Genomic DNA, 18,475 nt, shown 5'->3' with positions numbered 1-18,475 from the left:
GCAAAACACTAGTTAGCCCCAAAAACAGGATGGCCAGGTTACACATCTAGAAGACCAAGCAAATTTTTGGAAAAAGGTATTCTGGACAAATAGGACCAAGATTATTTGGAATCAGGGTGACGGCAATAGCAAAGTGTGGAGGCCAAAAGGAACTGCCCAACATGCCACAGGTACTGGCTCACTTGTCTTCATTAATAATGTAACTGCTGCTAGCAGCAGCAAAACAAATTCTGAAGTGTACAGAAGCATCTTATCTGCTCAACTTCATGCAAATGCCTCCAAACTTATTGGATAGCAATTCATCCTACAGCAAGGCAACGGTCCCAAACATACTGCTAGAGCAACAAACAAGTTTTTCAGAGCCAAGAACAAGAAAATTCTTGACTGGCCAAGTCATTCACCTGATCTCAATCCCACTGAAGAAGCATTTCTTATACTGAAGAAAAAATGTAAGGCTCCCAAAAATAAGCAGGAGCTGGAGGTGGCTGCAGTACAGGCCTGGCAGAGCATCACAAGAGGAAATACTCAGCACCTGGTGATGTCTATGAGCCACAGACTTCAAGCAGCCATTGCATGTGAAGGATATGTGACAAAGTACTAAACACAACTACTTTCAATTATACAATATTAATATATCCCAAACATTATAGTGCCTTTAAATGGAGGGGGGGGGGGGTGCTGTGTATAAAAAGTTCTGTAATTTCTACATGAAACCAAAGTATATAAAATACCTGTAAATAAACATTGAGAATGTGCACTCTAACCATATGTGAATTCTTTGATTACAAATCTAAAATTGTGGTGTACAGAGCTAGAGTAAGAAAAGTTTTCTTTCTTTTTTTTTTTTTTTTTAAACATTATGGAGCTCACTGTATATTAAAAAGGGAGAGATCATGAAGGACATACATTTCAGGCCCTTTTCAACTAAGGAAATTATTTAAAGAAAGTATCTTCTTTCAAGAGAAAGTCTGTGAGAGATACCCCATTAAATTACGAATTTGTTCATAATAATGGCTTCCCAGTTGACAGAGTACCAATTTCACATATTTTGGGGTCCGGATGAAAACTGGCTAAGCTAATTCTGAATCAGAAAGTACATGTAGTGGATTACAAACACAATAGCTGATAATTACTGATACCTGGTGGCCTTGAGTGTCAGTGGATTGGAAAGAAAGCTACCTCTGCATTCATGTCTGTGGAGGAATAACCTATTCAGAGAACCACATTGGAGTCATCTATCCACCAGTGCCGCTCTGATGAATATCCCACAAGCCACACTGCTTCAGTGCAGTCACGGGATTAATGAGATGATTTCAATTCACTCTCATTACTCAGTGGTGCTCACATTGTTCTGTTCCCAGAGCTCCCTGCTGCTCATCACCGGAGACTGCAACTTGAAACTTTGAGTTGCTGATGCATTTGTGAATACAAATTGTGGGTGGGGGTAAAAGGGAGGAGGTCAATTTAGTACATTCATTAAATTGATTGAAATTCAGTTAATATACTGTAAATTGCATAATGAATATTATGGGAATTTTCAACTAATTTCCAGAAATCCTCAGATGTGACTACAGTAAAAGGGGAAATGCTGAGAGAAGAAGGAGCAGGTGAGTAAAACAGAAGAATCAGTATGGCTTTCATGAGTATGGTTCCATTATTAAATGCAACTGAAATGACATGTAGGCGAATAGAATGTAGGAATTTGATTGTTGTAAAAATGAGAGCAGTGCATTCCATAATTATAAAATATAGAGCTTTAATTTATTAGTCAGCAACATCAACAATGGAAGGGGAAGAGTAATTTAACACGAGTCATTACAATAACATCACCTGTGCATTTAGTTTTATTCAACAACTGAATATTCTTTCTTTAAAAACACAAAAAAAGAAACTAAAGACACGCATTTAAAAAATACTAACAAATTGTACAACCTTCTGCTGTAACCCTGTGAAATCACAGGTGGTCAAACAGGAGCAGTCTGGTGAAACAGCATGTTCTAAACCAGGGTGTCCTTAGCCGAAAAAGGCCAGTGTTAATGCTGCTTTTCCTTTTAGCTCAGCACTAGGAGACCCGATTCAACTAATCAACTAATCATGATCTTCCATAAAGACGTTTAAGTAGAATCAGGTGTTTTAGTACTGGGCTAAAACAAAAACCTGCACCCACACCAGCCCTTTTCAGCTAAGGCTGGACACTCCTGCTCTGAACAAATGTAGAGAAAGTAAAATGGAGAAAGTGGCTCAATCTCAAGATGCTTTACATTTCTCCATCGTTTAGACTTAATTTTTTTACTACCTTGAGTCAGTTCCTCAGGCATTTTACGGACATTAATTCACAAAGATACACATTCACTTGTTTCTTGTTATTTAATAAAGACAGCAACATAGCTTTTTGTTCCATATTTATATACAGTACACATAAATTTCATGCACACAATGAAAAGCCAGCTTCCCAAGATTTTGGTATGAGTCACGCTCTGTTTAAAAGTTCCCGGTGTATATACATACAGTGTATATATCTCTGTACTTGGAGCCAAAGTGGTATTGCTTGGTCAAAGAGGTGGAGGCTTCCTTTATTGTTTAACCTGTGCTTGGTTTACTTTTCTGTGCAATTGGGTAAGCAGCAAGAAATTGACAATCTCTGCCACATTATGTTATGTGCTAGTGTCTCCCTTTAGCCAAACTCAACCCGGATATCCATAAAATGCATGTCAGCCCTGGCCCTACTCTAAGCACGTGTCATGAGAGTAGATTTAGTCTGGGTTTCAAACCAACACCCTTGCCACTTCTCTACACCACAAAAGATATGGTTAGACCACTGAGCTAAAGACCAAGGTCACCAGCCAAGGGAACTAATCATACTCTTATTGCTTCTCAAGAGGTGACATCACATTCCGTAACGGATGTTCACATGCCAACTCATGTCTCTGAAATCTGTTACGTGTATGAGTCAGAAACAGAAGAGCTGATGCATAGTAGGGCTGCAGTGTCCTTAGTATAGGCCAGGTTGCTGTAAACACCATTCTCCTAGGTCTGGAGCGGTATGATAGCCTGAGCTTGGCAGCTCAAACACCAGTGTTGCTTAAGTGAGAACTGACTGGAAGAAGCAATGGAGCATAGCGTTTACCCTGTTCAAGTTTGGCCAAAGGCCGAAATGGTGTGACTTTCTTTCAGATTCCATGTCAGAAACATGCCCCAAAATGTCTTCTCTGTTCTATCCAGATTCTAAATCACCCATCAAGGTACTAGGCTTCTACATACCCAGCTGATCAGAAGGGACTTTTTCCTCTTCTTGTACATTACCATGACTGATGACATTATGCTGATCTATAAATATGTAACGGTTTACATTTTAAAGGTCTACTTTTTAATTCTATGGTGCTTTAGAAATGTCATGCAATGCAACCCTATTATTCCCTTCACAGGCAAATGATTTTACCCCAAAGAAAACCAATTTTTTTCAACTTGTATAATATCACAGGTACAGTATTTAGTAGTAATATATACACATGGAAAAAAACAACACGTGTTGAAGATTGTTTTGGAAGAGACCAGACTCACAAAAGAGTAACAAATACAGTGAAAAAAACTGTTGACACGACAAAGGTAGATAAAACGTGTTCTGAGGAGAGAACATCAAATGGACGTACCTCGCCCATTTATGGAAGAAGCTACTGAAAGCGTGGGAGGATTTTTGGTTCAGTTGAAAGGTATCTATTAAGATTGTTTCTTTTAGAAACATGGACACTTATGGAGGCAATGAAATTATACAGCAGTGCTTTCCACAAGAGATTGTGTGTGTTTGTATGTTTGTGTGTGTGTGCGTGCATGTGTGCATGTGTATTATTGGGTGGCTGCAGGAACCAAGTCTCCATCACATCTTTCAAATTTTGAGTAAAAGTACCATGTCACCAGTGATACACCTCCCAGTCAAAACTGGAAAGTTCTACCTATAACCCATCTGTCAGTCCTGTTCCCCAGTTATAAAACCCCTTTTTCCCCTCAGTTACTGCAGTATACACTTTCAATATAGAATTGTCGCTGATGAGAAATTAAGATTTCTGTAATAATAACAACAATATTAAAATTAATTATCACAATAACAATAATAACAATATTTGCCCAGAAGTTATCTATACACAAAGAGCCTTTTTTTCTATTTAAGAACAAAGAAATCCACAGAATCATACTATGTACAACCTACAATAAATACTGTGTATCTTATCTTTAGTTAAACTGTTAAGAGGAACCTTCTGCCTGCTTGTTTCCTGTTGCTTATTTAGCTTGGTGTCTCTTGAGTGTAGTATTGAACTCTTTTTTGCTGAATGAGTCTCTCCCATTTTTGGGGATGGGTGTATGCATGTATGCATGTATCTGTGTGTATGCGCTTGCATGCGTGGGTGCATATGTGTGTGCGGAGCGTGGAAGGGGGAGGGCGGGGAGACAAACTCCTCATGTCTCCTGCCCCTCGATCTGATCGTCGTGATTCCGACGGTTGCGCGGTTTCTTCTGCTCCTTCAGCTCCTTCAGGTCTTTCCCCCGGATGGAGCCCAGCATGGGGTCCTTGGGACTGGCACTGCCCAGGTGCCAGTAGTCCTGGCAGTACTGGTTGATGAGGCTCATCTCGGGCTGGCTGAGGATGGTGAGGAGGTCCTTGTACTGCCCGGCGCTGGGCGTCCAGGCGCTGGACTGGAGCGAGGCCGTGGAGGCAGCCGGGCCACCGGTCTCCGCCAGCACGTTGTTGATGGCGCGGGCGGACAGCACCAGCAGCTGCACCCGGACCAGCGTGTGCTTGAAGTTCTTCTCCGTGGAGGTGCAGTAGTACACCCCGCCATCTGACAGCTGCAGCGAACGCAGGAGGAGACCCTGCTCCGTCTTCAGAACCCGCCCGTCAGACCGCATCTGAGGGAGGAAGAGAGGGAGTGAGAGAGAGAGAGAGAGAGAGAGAGGAGAGAGATTCATGCACCAGCACTACCACAAATTTTAATGAGTCCTTACTGAAATGTACACCCACACATCTTAAACTTAATGAGGTGTAGACTAACTGTGCATAACAAGAAAACAAGAAAACTGTGAACAAGAAAAGAGGTTTCACGCACAATATCTCTATTTGTTCATTGGATTTATTACTAGTAAATCAACATCATGCCTAATGTAACTGGAGCAATAGGGCATGTGTGTGAAAGATAACTATTCTGATTTCATCTCTCAACTCTCATCTGCCAGAAGGACATGAAGGACCACAGTGCCAAGCCTGGATGTGGATCTATTGACTGTACCCTTAACTCTGCTTTACACTGCGAGCCAACCTTCCTTCCTGTGTTTAATGTGTTTTGACACACAGTCATCCATGGATACAGGGCAGGGCAGGGCAGCACTCTCTTCTGGCCCTTCATCAAAGATTTAAGCCATTGTTTTTGTGGTTGCTTAAGCTAACGCTTCCCACTTTCCTCCCAGATCTCTCCCTGGACAATACAGCGCATGAGTCAGCATGGAAGCCTGCACTGTGAGCATCTGAGAATAGACAGGGGGGCTTAAGCCCTTTCCGTGAGTCCCTGCTCTGGTCTCCACAAAGCTTCCACTGTGTTTATGGTGGGATTGTGAAGGAGACCCTCTTCCAGAGGTGCAGTTTTACAGTCCTGCTTTATTCCCTGGAAGAGCCATGCCAGAGCCGCAACCCAAGCCTTTGTGATCCCTGCCCCACAATGCCCCCTGCTGCCTGGGTAGAGGAATGAGATGGAGCCGGAGGAATGAGAGAGGATGACGGAGCCGGTCCCAGGGACACAGTCCAGGAAGCCAGGCTGGACCATCGGTTTAGAACGAGTCCACACCCCTGGCCCCTGCTCCTACTGTCCATGTTCTTTTCTCAGATTATTGCCAGGGGTGTGGCTAGGGCGCCCTTTGTTCAACTGGAGGAAAATAATGTTTGCTCGTGCGAGCAATGACTAAACCAGACCTTCCCATCTTCCGCTGCTGCCAGTGGCCAATTATCGCAGAGGCCAGTTTCCTGCTCTCACGGGCAGAAGAAGCCCGCCTCACCCAGGTCTCAGCAGAACCGGCCTGCCTCCCACCCCGCCCTCTCACTCACGCCTTTTCCATGGTTCTGTTCCTAAATTTCACGCACAGGCCCACCATGTTTCCAATACACAACACTTGGGGTGTGTAGAGCAGTGAAACACTTATGACTAATCAAGCCCCTGGCCTATTCAATACAAATATGGCTCTCTAACCACTATGTCTAGCTAAGGTGTGGGCTTTAATGCCATTTATGGTGTCTGACCTTTTAAGTGGTCTATTACATTCAAAGCACTGTAAATTGCTCTGGACAACAGCATCCACCAAATTCCGTAAACATAAAAATCTTAACTGTCACTGAATATGGTAATGCAGATTTTCTACAGTGTAAGTATAAAGCAGCGAGGAGTATTACTCTAATGCTTTCTCATACCCATTTACCATAGCATGTGTTCTAACAGCCAGTAACAGTCTTCTGTGTCCTGACTGGAGTTGTGTTTCTACAGTGAAAACAGGACTGGCACTAAGTTTACATCCTGTGAAACAGGATGGGCATGGTAACGTTTCCCCACACTTCACCTTAGAATCATCACACGTACAGTTAAACATGTATTCAACATAGTCAATACACTGTATTTATGCTATTTGTGTGTAAAGCTAAACTGCAGGTAATGGGAAAAGTCACCTCATTCAAAGAGTTATTATTTGTTTGAGAATGTTATACTGTAGCTTATATGTGTGGTCTTACTCTATCTTCAGCATACTGAAGTGCACAAAGGATAGTGGTAAGTAACTGTCTCTGCTGTAAATTGGGGTAGTTAGCCTGGAACGGCTAGTGTTATTGCCCCTTTTGGGCGGGAACTGAATGAATGGGTGGTGCCCTGTGGGAGGTGCCTGAAGGGCAGGGCTGCCCTCATGGGAGGAGGACCATGTGATGGACGGAGAGGTCCCCACCTCTTTCTTCCTGTCGCTGTTATCTTTCTGCAGGTGCCACTTGATTGACACGTGTGGAGACCTGGCCTGACACTCCAGGAAGGTGCTGCTGCCCTCAACCCCATACTGCACCATCTCCAGGGTGTTCTTATTGGCTGAGGCAAACACAACACCATGGCAACTGTCAGGAAATTGCTCTCATGCACCAGGAGACCCATCTCTATATATACACATACACTTCATAATAAATGGATTAAATGAACTACCTCTGCCATAGCTGACTGGAATCACAGTAAGCGGACCAGACTTACCATTGGAGTTGTATCCTCTGCACTGCCGAATGGGATTCCCATACTTTACATCCTGCCGACGGCTGCGCCTAAAGGGGTCAGATCAGTATTTCCAAATAGAAATATTAACTACAAATATGATCTTTGGATATCCAAACTCTCCACATACATTGTTAAACATAGATGCTACAGTGACCCATACAATTAACCACAGGAATTCTACACAGTTTCATATGACAATCTATTGTAGTACGTCATCAGTCCCCTGTTACAGACCCCTTCAAAAAACATATTGCTTCTATCAGTGAGAGTTACCTTAATAGAGAATGACTAGACACTGTATGAACACAGTGATGAATGCATGCAGACATGCACGTACACACACATGCGCATGCATGCACGCACGGTCACGTGTATGATCCTCACCTCTTCTGAGAAGCAGAGTAGCGTGAGCAGGACTTGCCGTCCCAGGCGCAGTAGGGGTCGCGGGCCAGGCAGCAGTCGGCGCAGGCCTCGCCGTACACGTCACAGCGATGCAGGGCCAGGTGAGACACGCCCACCGCCGACCCCACATACAGCTGTTGCTGTGGAGCGAGAGAACCGAGCAGTGGGATATCAGAGCTTTGCCTATGGGTGCGAAGTTCATATTATTCTGGATGAGGGCAAAAATAAAGAATTTTTTTGTTTTCATTACACAGGGTCATGCTGTATGGAGCTGAATATAGAATTTCTGTTTACCAGTAAAAAACAATATTATAATGTTGATATTATAGTGTATAGATAATATATTTATAATTATAATGTTTATCACGTTCACATTAATAGATACAGCTTTGTGGATTCCCACAAGAAAAGAAAGGCTTGCTAACTCCTTTTTAACTAGAGTTACAATGCAAGCTAATTGATGGACAGTGTACTTGGGAAACAAATGAGTAAACTCAAATAGGATTCCATAAACAGCTGTGTTAATATCCCAGCATGCTTCAGTCACAGTCTACCTGAGCACTCTCAGGATCTGAGATAAAGGAATCTCCCCAGGTGTATGCACAGGTGGACACCTTTGGCAGTTTTACGACTGGTCGTTGTAAATCTATACCTTTGGGATTGTACAGAACTCCTGTGCAACTCTGTTTGTCTTGAATGTCATGCATAAATCACAAGACAACAGCTTAATCACCTACACAGACAATACTGGAATAATGTTTTTATGACTTTTCCATTCTTTGTTCATTGTCCCTCTGAATGGAGGCGTAAGGTCAGTTCTAGGAGTATTGATCCAGCGTAGAACTAACGTAAATTTCAGTGAAAGAAAGTTGTCCTTTGCCCCTAACATTTCTGCCATTTACTTTTTGGGTTATTAACTGGGTTATTAGAGATGGTTCTGATGATTTATTAGATCTGTCATTCATTCATTAACTGCTCAGTGATTCAAGCATCAACATACCCTTTTGGATGAAATTTTCATTGTCGTAATTGGAGTTGGAACCTAGTATGGAATAGAAGACAATCAATCAACACTGATGTTTTGACAGCTTTATCAACATATTCTATCATTACTGTATCCTGGGTTATTAACCTTCCAGAGCCAAAAATCTATAATGAGATCTATGAGAAAAGTAAAGCTAAAGTAGGATAATTGTAAATCACTTCTACTGTAAAGACTGAGGCAAAGAAAAAAGAGAGAGTCACAGAAAGAAAAAGGAAAAAAATTTAAGATAAGTGATCTGCTTTTCATGACTTGGAATAATGGAAGAACCACATTGTAATTGTTGTTATTTATACATTTTGTAACAACAGAAATAGAGGAATGCAAGTAGAACTGAACTGAATTAAACTGAGAGGGAGCGAGCAAGACTCACCTTGAACACCTCTACCTCCTCCAGGACCAGCTCCTCAGTCTGCAAGTCATCTCTGGGCAGAACGATCACCTTCTGAACCGTTCCTCGATCTGTGCAGTGTACACCAGCAGAGCACAGTGAGCCATTTTAGCCCTTAAAGTCTGACACGTTTCCTTTGGCATGCACTTGAACATACAATATCTGTGATGCAGGGTGGCCTTAAGAAGACATCAAACTAAAGTTGGCCTGTCCTTTAATGACAGCCCATGATAGAACAAAACATTCCATTACTTTAAGATACATTCCGGCCCATCACACAGAATCCATTAGTCTTTGATTAAACATAGTCCTGGTTCAACATGATAGACAAGACACAAAAAAAGAGACAATTCAGAAGGACATGTGTTCAGTAGAAGTGATGTCATATCGCCCGTAACAGGTTCAAACAGAAGGAACAAAAGGAATTATTTAGCAGCAGAAATAGGAAGACGAAAGACACTCAGATTTGCTCATAACATCTTACTGCTTTCTTTCTTAACAAATGACGTGAGTGAAAGGGCTTTTAAAAATTTGTAAGCCAACCATACACTTTTTAAGGGGAAACATGTTCTTCCCACTGAAAAAGCCTCTTGTTTTGACTTTGTGGAATCAAAATTCTCAGGCCGTGACGGCAATGGGGGCCACCTTAAACCTCCCAGTTACTTTTCCACAGTCACGCTACGTCCTGAGATTGGGCTCTACATTCATGTTTCAAAGGAGACCGATTATCTGACGGAATCAAGCTGCAAAGAGATACCGGGTTCCATTGTGAAATCACATTTAATAACTAAGGCTGAATTTTCAGATTTGTTAAGATAACTCCATAATGGGCTACTGCATCTGGCTGCTTTGACAGATATTCAAGTTTTTTTTGTCCCTCAGAATTCAAGCTTCCTGTGATTGACTTTTCACAAAGAACTACAGTTGGCAGAAACCTATTTGTTTATATTCAGGATGTTTTGCCACTGCAAGAAAGCGATCAGGCCCTTGGAAATTGGCTACACTGCATCTTTGGGTTTGTGGTTTCGTATCTTTTTTCCAGTATGTAAAAAAAACAGGAATAATAAGCAAACTGTTATTCACTTTGAGGGTAAGTTTGATGGTAAAATGTATATGTTGTTCCTTGAGGTACAAGGAAAGAACCAGTCTCAAAAATAACCAGTTACTTTCACAATATTTTCATGCTGTGATCTAAACGCAGAACCTTGCAATAATATTTTTTTCTGATCTCCAAATTAACCCCAAAAGCATGGCATTTCTTAAAGTGGTGCGTTAAACAAAGGGAACTTTCACACTTTCCTGCCTGCTTTAGCAACTCTCTTCAATCCCCATAGTTCACTGTGACATTTTCATGTTCCTTATCCCTGTTAGCATGATACTAATACAGGACACATTTTAATTTGCACAATAAAATTTCAGTTTTCATTTACTAATTTAATTTACTTAAAAGATCAAGAAGAGATTTAAAGTTTAAGTGTGTGTGTGTGTGTTTGTGCTGGAGGGCTGCTGTGACTGACAGCTGTCACTTCAATACTGTATGTTGCTTCTGGAGTGGTTCAATCACATTTGAGCTATTTTTTAGTTTAATCTGGTTATTGTCTCAGTTGATGAAAAGCTGCCAATCAGAATAATACAACGTTGAGAGAGGTGGTCCAATATGACTAGATGAGGTAATCTGCCCATTATCATTTAGTTTGGCTCTAATGGTGTAAGTAAATATTACTTTACCTGAAGCCTTCAATATAATAAAAAGTGTGATTCATGTAAAACAAATAAAGGCAAAGAAGATTGAATGAATCCTTTCCAGAGAAAACAGCAATTTCTAGTTTTTATGTCTTAAAGAGAGCAGAAATAAAAAAGTGTAGCAAACACTACAAATTGCAGCTGGAGAGAGTGATAACTGACCTGTCCCCAGGAAAAGCACCTCATAGCTCCCATCTGCAGCTGTCACCTGGTCCACCGTGATGGTGGTGAACTCATAGTCTACGTTTGTCCTCACCACCAGGGGGCGCTTGTGCACCGGGTACACAGCATTGTACATGGTCGGGTGGTTCCGCATGAAGTTGATGACTTCGTCAGGGTAATCCTTGGTGGACTTCATGTTTGGTGTGAATGTCCCTCCTGGGCACTGCAAGAAAGAGTACACAAGCAAAGTGGTCATTTACCATCACCAGAACAACCAGATCTCATTGCAATATGGACACCATTTTTCTGACCCCAAAACTAGTATTTCTGTTGCAATAGTGTCTCATCACAACATTTGTTTACACTCTGTGATTATTTCTGAAATAATCAGCTACAAAGATGAGACAACATGATGTAATTTGATCAAACTAAAGTACAATACACAGCAATCCCCAAGAGGTGACTGCCCACATCTAAAAAAGCCTCACTGAATCACACTGAGAAATTCTGAGAATGTTCAGTTAATAACTTAGCAATGTTTACTCATACCTAATCTTTAATCAGACCAGATATAAATAGTGTTAAGTGCCATAATTCAATCTACTGCAGGTGAAAGCATTTCTTGAGTCGAGATGTGAATCACCTCACTCAGGAGATATTGATGGAGGTGGTGCTGTCATGTGCAGCTGAGGAAACTAGGATAGCAGTGTTTCCCATACAATTAGTTTGTTTGGACAGCCCACCCAAATATATTTCCCCCCCCCCCAAAAGATTTTTCAGTATTTAGTTGCTTATTTCTATAAGCAAACCACTATACTTTTGTATTCGTTATTTTTTCTTTTAAATGTCAAAGTGACATACAGCCGACTAGTTTTGCTGCAGGATAGTATGATAAGTCTGGAAATATCAAACTTTAGGATTTTGACGTTCCATATCATAACATTTTTTCATTGCAACTATATAAATTTTAATGTGTTTTAAAGTAATTTAATATATTTAATCTGCTCTCTAGAAACTAGACACAACAAAGAGCATTTCCACTAATTTAGTACAAGAAATGACTGATAAAACCATGCAGTTCTAAACTTTCTATATGTGGAGTGGAAACAGGGGTGTGCAGGGACTTACTGTCCCAGGCCGGGGGTATGGGATCTTCCCAGTGTAGGCCACCCACTGGTAGTTGGGCCCCTCCTTGTGAGCGAAGGGCCCATTGAACACCATGCGGATGTCTGCCATGGAATAGACGCACACTGCAGAGCCTTTGAACACCGACCTGGAGAGGAAGAAAGTGCTGTCAGCAAGGCATGGACTGCATCAGTGTGATGTAATGCAATGGAGAACAGACACTAATTACAGAGGGAGTCTACAGGGAGAGGGGGTGTCAAATAAATCCATGTTGTGAACAAATTTATTGAGTGGTATCTCTGCTAATGTTTTCATAGTGGATTCATGTTTGAGTATTTCCCATAAAGTTACACTCATTAGTGAAGGAGTACAAGAAACAGTGTTAACATGGACTACAAAGTTTATTACAGTTTAGTATTAAAGTCAGAAACAAATTGTGCAGCGCCTAGCCAACTCTTCTAAGTGGCACAGCTGGCCTTATGCAACCTCTTTGTTGAATTCTCCAAAAAAAAAACTAAAATATAAAGGGAATAGAAAAACCAGACATCTGTTTTCCAATTTACAATGTTAAAAACCACCCACCATTTCCACATCCAAGTTAATACCAATCCCAGACAGGCTCATACGATGGAGGAGGGTATTACAACTGTCTGGCAGCTATCCCTTCACACACAGGAATGGACCAGCACTCCATTGGTCTTGTTATTTGGATTTAGGGGGAGGGGTCACTGTTGGCGGGACTACATCTGGGGACATGGTCTGCCATGTATCACAGCTGCAGGACTGGCTTTCCATGTGCATTCTTTTCAGGTTTCATTACTGTCCATGCTGTGGTGGCAGCTGTGAGTTTTCCGTGAATTATAATTGGTTTGGAGGGTTATTAATGCGGCTGATGGACTCAGTGCTACGAAGGGTTCGAGGAGGGAAAAGGTTTTCCACAGATTGACAGGAAGTGCATTTATGCTTTCTGCTGTGCAGACCGTGTCAGTACTCTAAAGCCCTGACATGGTAACATTCTTCTCTTTTAATGTTTCATTAACATTTAGATTAACATTAAGTCTGCAAGGGATGTTAGGTGCCATATCCAGCGGAGGCATCTTTCTAAGTATGGTACCTCATGGTCCAGACTCACACCTGGACTGCACCAGTATTGACTGCAGCCATTAGCCCAGCCGGGCCATGAATAGTGGCTCAGGGGTTGAGGGTTTCAGTCAGGAGGTACTCTACTGCCTGGTTATAGCCCCTTGTCTCTGGTTAAGTCAAGTGCCTGTGCTTGACTGTAGCTATGCCACCAGTAATCGCACAGCTCAGCTGGCAGACTGCAAAGAGCAAAGTGAACAGAAGAGTTTTGGTGGACACATATGCTTGTGTGAACCCTCCCATTCTGATGAACCAGTGAAGCGACATCTCTTCAATTATGCTTTGGAAATTGTGGAGAAAAACAGGGAATAAAAAGTTTATTTTTGTTCCCTGTATTTTTCGGGACAATCCCATATGACATTGTTTTCACCTCTGATTGAGGCAGATAGCCAACCTGGGTCAGGTACTCACCCAGAGACAGAGAAGACGCCATAGATGACTGGATTCTTAGTGTCCTGTGTCTGCTGGATGTACACATCCCCTGAAACACAAAAATTAACATTAGTCAGGAATGTCCCTCAAACACTCACACACACACTGATACTGTAGATCTCAAGTCTTTGGCAGGTAGTTAATACTTCATAGTGTGCTCCGTGTACAGGGTGGGAGCATTCAACCTGTTATTTACATCTGGCTAATCTCCAGAACACACTATGAGGGAGGTTGCAGCACGGTTTGAGAAACAGTGACAGAGAGAAAGATATCCAAAGTGTGGAAAAGAACAAACCAGGGGAAAGTAACACCACTCCAGGACAGGAGCAGATTCAGATCAACCACAACCATAGTCCCATCCAAGGACAAATCTGTGATGGACTGCAAATGCCAGTTTATGATGATGAGACCAAAGTCATGCAGACAAGATATAAAGCTCCAACACCAGGACAACATTACACCATTTCCATTGAAACACTGCAAGTGTTTTCCACCCCAGATACAACTTACAAAAACAGGAGAAACATAAACTGAAAAAGGTATTAGGCAACCAAAAACCCAGAGAGAAAAACACAGTAAGATGATGCTGGCTGAACAGTATCAGTAAGTGCCAACATTGCGGTGAAGCACTTCAATGGCTGCGATAACATTATTCTTGTTCCACCTAGGAGTTTTATGCAGTTACCCCTGATTTAATGTATGATTGGCAAAAAGGTTTACTCCTCATGGATTTTCACAGGAGCCAGGCAGAGGAAAGTTGCAGCCTCAGAAGAGCCTTTAATCATACTGTCTAAAACAGACAAAATTACGGGAGTGTAAGAGAGGGAATTGGGATGAGGATAGCCCAGCATGATGAGAAGATAATGGGAGCCACATGCTTCTCGATTCCCGCAGACACAAAAATTGCGTGCGGATTATCCCCCGGCCACAAACACAAAAGTCAGCGATAAATCAGCGAGAAAAGGCCACATCTGTGGACAGCTGATGGAATTCTTCCGTCTTGGCTTCACCTGGAGCGATATGCTCTCCAGAGGGAAACGAATACACTGCAGAGAGAGAAGGGAGTGTACCCAAGAAACTAAGCACCAAATACGAGGGAAGAGATGCAGGGAAAAAAAAAAACCTGACAACCGCAAGTCTTTACAAGTGCAAACCACAAAAATATTTGAAGTAGCATACATTATAGCTAAGTGTCAAATCAAGCTTTTTAGTCTTCCAACTTTTAGTCACAACTTCGTAATTTTTGGAAAATAAACATCCTTGTAAAAAACTTTCAGCAATTGTTCCTTGTCCAAAAATGTAAATCAAGGTGTAACTTGGACACAGAATACCAGAACTTAGCAGACATAAATAACAAACATAACACCACTTAAATGGTGCTACAGAAGAATATTAACTCCTAGCTTGTGCACTAACCATTAACATTAAGACATTTTGACAACTTTCATGTTTGTTGTTTTCTTTGATCTTGTGAAGTAAAATCTCTTCTCTCTCCAGTGGGGAGCTGGTGGATTTTATTTGACATTCATAAAAGTGTAAAAAAAAAAAAAAATCCTCTATTCTACATTTGTGGCCCAGCAATGACAGGCGCTGAGTGCACACAAGAACCGGAATTAAAATTTGGCAAACAAGTGAAAAATCCGTAACACATTTGACTCCTGCCTGACAGTCCTCTTGGCTATGGACAGCGAAAGTTAGGGAGAAAAAATAATAAGTAAATCTAAACTTGGAACATGCAGCCACATTTATTCCTTTTAAGACCTTTTATGGTGTATCCAAAAAGACAGACACCTTATGCGTCTTACCAGTTAACACAGAACATTATCAGAAAGCAGCATTAATGCTGTAGCCACGTTTGTACCACTGCTACAATGCTAAAGTAATGTTAGGACAGCATTATTGGATTCTTACATCCACAGCAGGCATGTGTAGGGCTATTGTAAGTATTAAGCGATGCAGTTTAGGAAACCTGGGCAAGGGATGATGGGGAATAATTGCAATAAGACTGACTTTTTAAGAACTACCCTATTACAAAGCTTGTTCTCCACAGTGGAAAATAGCTTGTCCCTTGTGTGTTGTTTAGAGAATTGATTTGTGATGGAAGTCAATCCTTTTAGGCTGCATGCCTGGAAGAGCCAGAGGCCATTTAAGCACTTGTCTGGTGAACCATCCCTGGTCATGATCTCACTCGTGGACCGCAGATTATCGGGAAGCAAAGAGGCCCGATACACGTGATTCTCATGCTTTGCAAAATCCATCTCACTCGCCCTCAGCCACCCTCAGCAACCCATGCAGCTGGCAGGAGCCTCCTGGGTTTTGAGAGTGATATGGAGGCCGAGCAAGATTCAGAGAGACAGCTTTGAGACGATCATATCAGAAATATTCACAGTTACAATAAGCAGAGATTGGGGGTACGCCAGGGTTGTGGGCTGTTTTGAAGGGCAATTTGTCTGCACCAGCATTGCAAAAAAAAAAAAAGACATAGGAGTCCCTAGGTGATACAGAGAGAAAGAATCACATTCAGATGATAATCCAAGCCAAATGGAAATTGAACTTCTAGCCCAAAGGTAGCAGGTTTGAATCCCAGGTAGGGCACTGCTGTTGAACCCCTAAGAAGGAAAATTAATCTCCATCTGTACAAATGGATTGTATGTAAAATTATGGAAGCTTTCGCTAAACACCTGTAATAATATACTCCATTACTCAGGAGTGCTGACAATAAGGATAATCACTGTTAAATCTCTGCTAACAGTTATAACTCTTTCTGTCGGAGTTGACTTCTGGGATTTCATGTTTGCATGATAATAAGAGCTATGAAAAGAACCATAATCTGAACTGGCATTCCCCTCTAGCTTTACAGATAATAAAACTTTGCTTCCACATTTTAAAAATTTCAAGTTTCCTCTACTGGAACAAAGCCCATACCCTCTCCCTTCAGACTTCAGACATCCCTGATGGCTGGTTCAGAACGGATCCGCAATGAGCTCCATACTGTTCAATCTGCATCTGTCCGGGAAGCCTAGCCTTCTGATAAAATCTCCTCCCCTTCCATCTATGAACTCAGTCTGTCCTGGCCTTGGACTCTTTTCTAATGACAGAGCTCTCATGCAATATCCAATCAGCTGCTGCTTGCTACGTGGACAACAAGATCAAGGGCAAGGTCTGTCTGCAGGCCCACAGTGAGTGGCCAAGACTGGCACTGGCACTGTCAATAGGTTAACACTCAGACCAGTGGGAGCCCAGTGACACTCAGAAAGAAACCGATGCTGAAATATAGACTATGAACAAGAGAGAACTATTCAAGCCATCCATGTGTAGTCATCAATAGGTCAGACAAAAAAAAACATGGGCTTTGTGAGCATTTTAGATATCTCACACCACATATCAAACCACCACTCATCAAATGGTGAAGCCAATGGTGAATAGCTGATTTTTTTGCATTCAGTTAGCCCTACATACATTGAAACTAGATTAAATGTGAACGTCATGTCACAAGCTAGGTAACTGTGCACATCATTTCCACATGAAATTAATAGGAATACATGGGTTTTTTGATTTTGGATCTGGTCACCTAACTAGCTGGCAAACATACTACTGGCAGCCCATTTTCCTATATATATTAACTTTCAACATTTATTCTGAACTAATCTGTTCACTGTTTATATCTGCATCTTGTTTACTGGAAATGTGAAGGTGTTAATTGATTGTGGCATGAAGGATGATGCGTGAAACTCGTTTAGCATGACAGCAGGGCAGGGCTTTTGGGGCCTTCTATGAATAACTGTGCTGAGTCAGTGCTGATAACTGACAACCCGTTGTTAGGCTTTGTGAAAATGGGTGGAACAGACCCCAAGAGAAAAGAAACAGGCGCACAGAGAAGATAAATGAACTTGAGTGTTTCACCCAGAATATGTACTTACATTTGAAATATATTGAGGTCAGACTGCATATAGAGAATTCTAACTTTGAGATTAATACTTTAGATGAATTACGATGAATTATTTTTTCAAGTGGATAATGATGAAAATAATGTAGTGAGAGAAAATAAAAGGAACAAAAATCTTCATCCCCATCAATCTGGGTCCATTTCATTTTCAGTGTGTTAAACAGACATATTTCTGATGCGCTTCCTGCTTTCCACACATACGCACATACATTGGTTTGAAAGAAACTATGTATGTGAGTAATAAATCTTTTAAGAGAGGTGTCTGGACAGGTGGAGAGAAGGTACAGTACTTGCAGGTCAGGTTTTGGGACAGGCAGAGAGGAAACCTGACCCACAAGCTGATCTGGGATCAGCCGTGTCTCCTCATCCCTCAGCTGATCTTCATTTGGCTGCACGCCCAGATAAACCATCATGTTTTAGACACGGCGGCAGGAATTTCGAGGCCCTCTGCCATATCAATTTACTTGTAAGCCTCTCCTGAGACAGAGAGAGAGGGAGGCAGCTGATAAGTGTTAGGAAATATGGAAGAGACATTTTATTTCTGCTAATAGTAAAGCAAGACACTTATCATTGTTGTTTTTTCCCTTCTTGTTGGGGCCTATGACCGTAATGTACTTTTACAACAAAACAGCTGAAAGGTGCATATTACAGCCTTTTAAAAAATGCTAGACAAATGGACCACAACATAGATTGATGATAGTTTCTAAGCTATGATGAAACAGAGGCACTGGAAGGCAGTTACTGTACACCTGAAGCATAGGCTAGGCATTTAGTTGCAACAAGGTGTTTCAGAGCTTGCCTGTCTGAGAATG

The 18,475-nt window shown here is 41.7% G+C and overlaps 1 protein-coding gene across 5 annotated transcripts in view; it reads right to left on the bottom strand.

Moving 5' to 3' along the window:
- Window positions 1–1,739: 1,739 nt before the first annotated feature.
- The window catches only part of LOC118208611 (semaphorin-3F-like), an 80,994-nt gene continuing 64,258 nt past the window's right edge, over window positions 1,740–18,475 (bottom strand). For 3 of the 5 annotated variants that reach the window (XM_035383454.1, XM_035383457.1, XM_035383455.1), the window contains 9 exons: window positions 13,697–13,766; window positions 12,149–12,293; window positions 11,021–11,243; window positions 9,098–9,186; window positions 8,683–8,724; window positions 7,665–7,822; window positions 7,260–7,342; window positions 6,970–7,103; window positions 1,740–4,902 (listed from right to left, as the gene is read on the bottom strand). In XM_035383454.1, the coding sequence (XP_035239345.1) occupies window positions 4,453–4,902; window positions 6,970–7,103; window positions 7,260–7,342; window positions 7,665–7,822; window positions 8,683–8,724; window positions 9,098–9,186; window positions 11,021–11,243; window positions 12,149–12,293; window positions 13,697–13,766 (1,394 nt within the window). In that variant the 3' untranslated portion in view covers window positions 1,740–4,452. The remainder of the gene's footprint in view (window positions 4,903–6,969; window positions 7,104–7,259; window positions 7,343–7,664; window positions 7,823–8,682; window positions 8,725–9,097; window positions 9,187–11,020; window positions 11,244–12,148; window positions 12,294–13,696; window positions 13,767–18,475) is intronic. The other 2 variants (XM_035383456.1, XM_035383458.1) reach the window with 1 other exon arrangement.

Source organism: Anguilla anguilla, chromosome 11 (assembly GCF_013347855.1).
Source record: "Anguilla anguilla isolate fAngAng1 chromosome 11, fAngAng1.pri, whole genome shotgun sequence".
NCBI classification, from domain to species: domain Eukaryota; kingdom Metazoa; phylum Chordata; class Actinopteri; order Anguilliformes; family Anguillidae; genus Anguilla; species Anguilla anguilla.
This window is presented reverse-complemented; position numbering and strand designations above follow the sequence as displayed.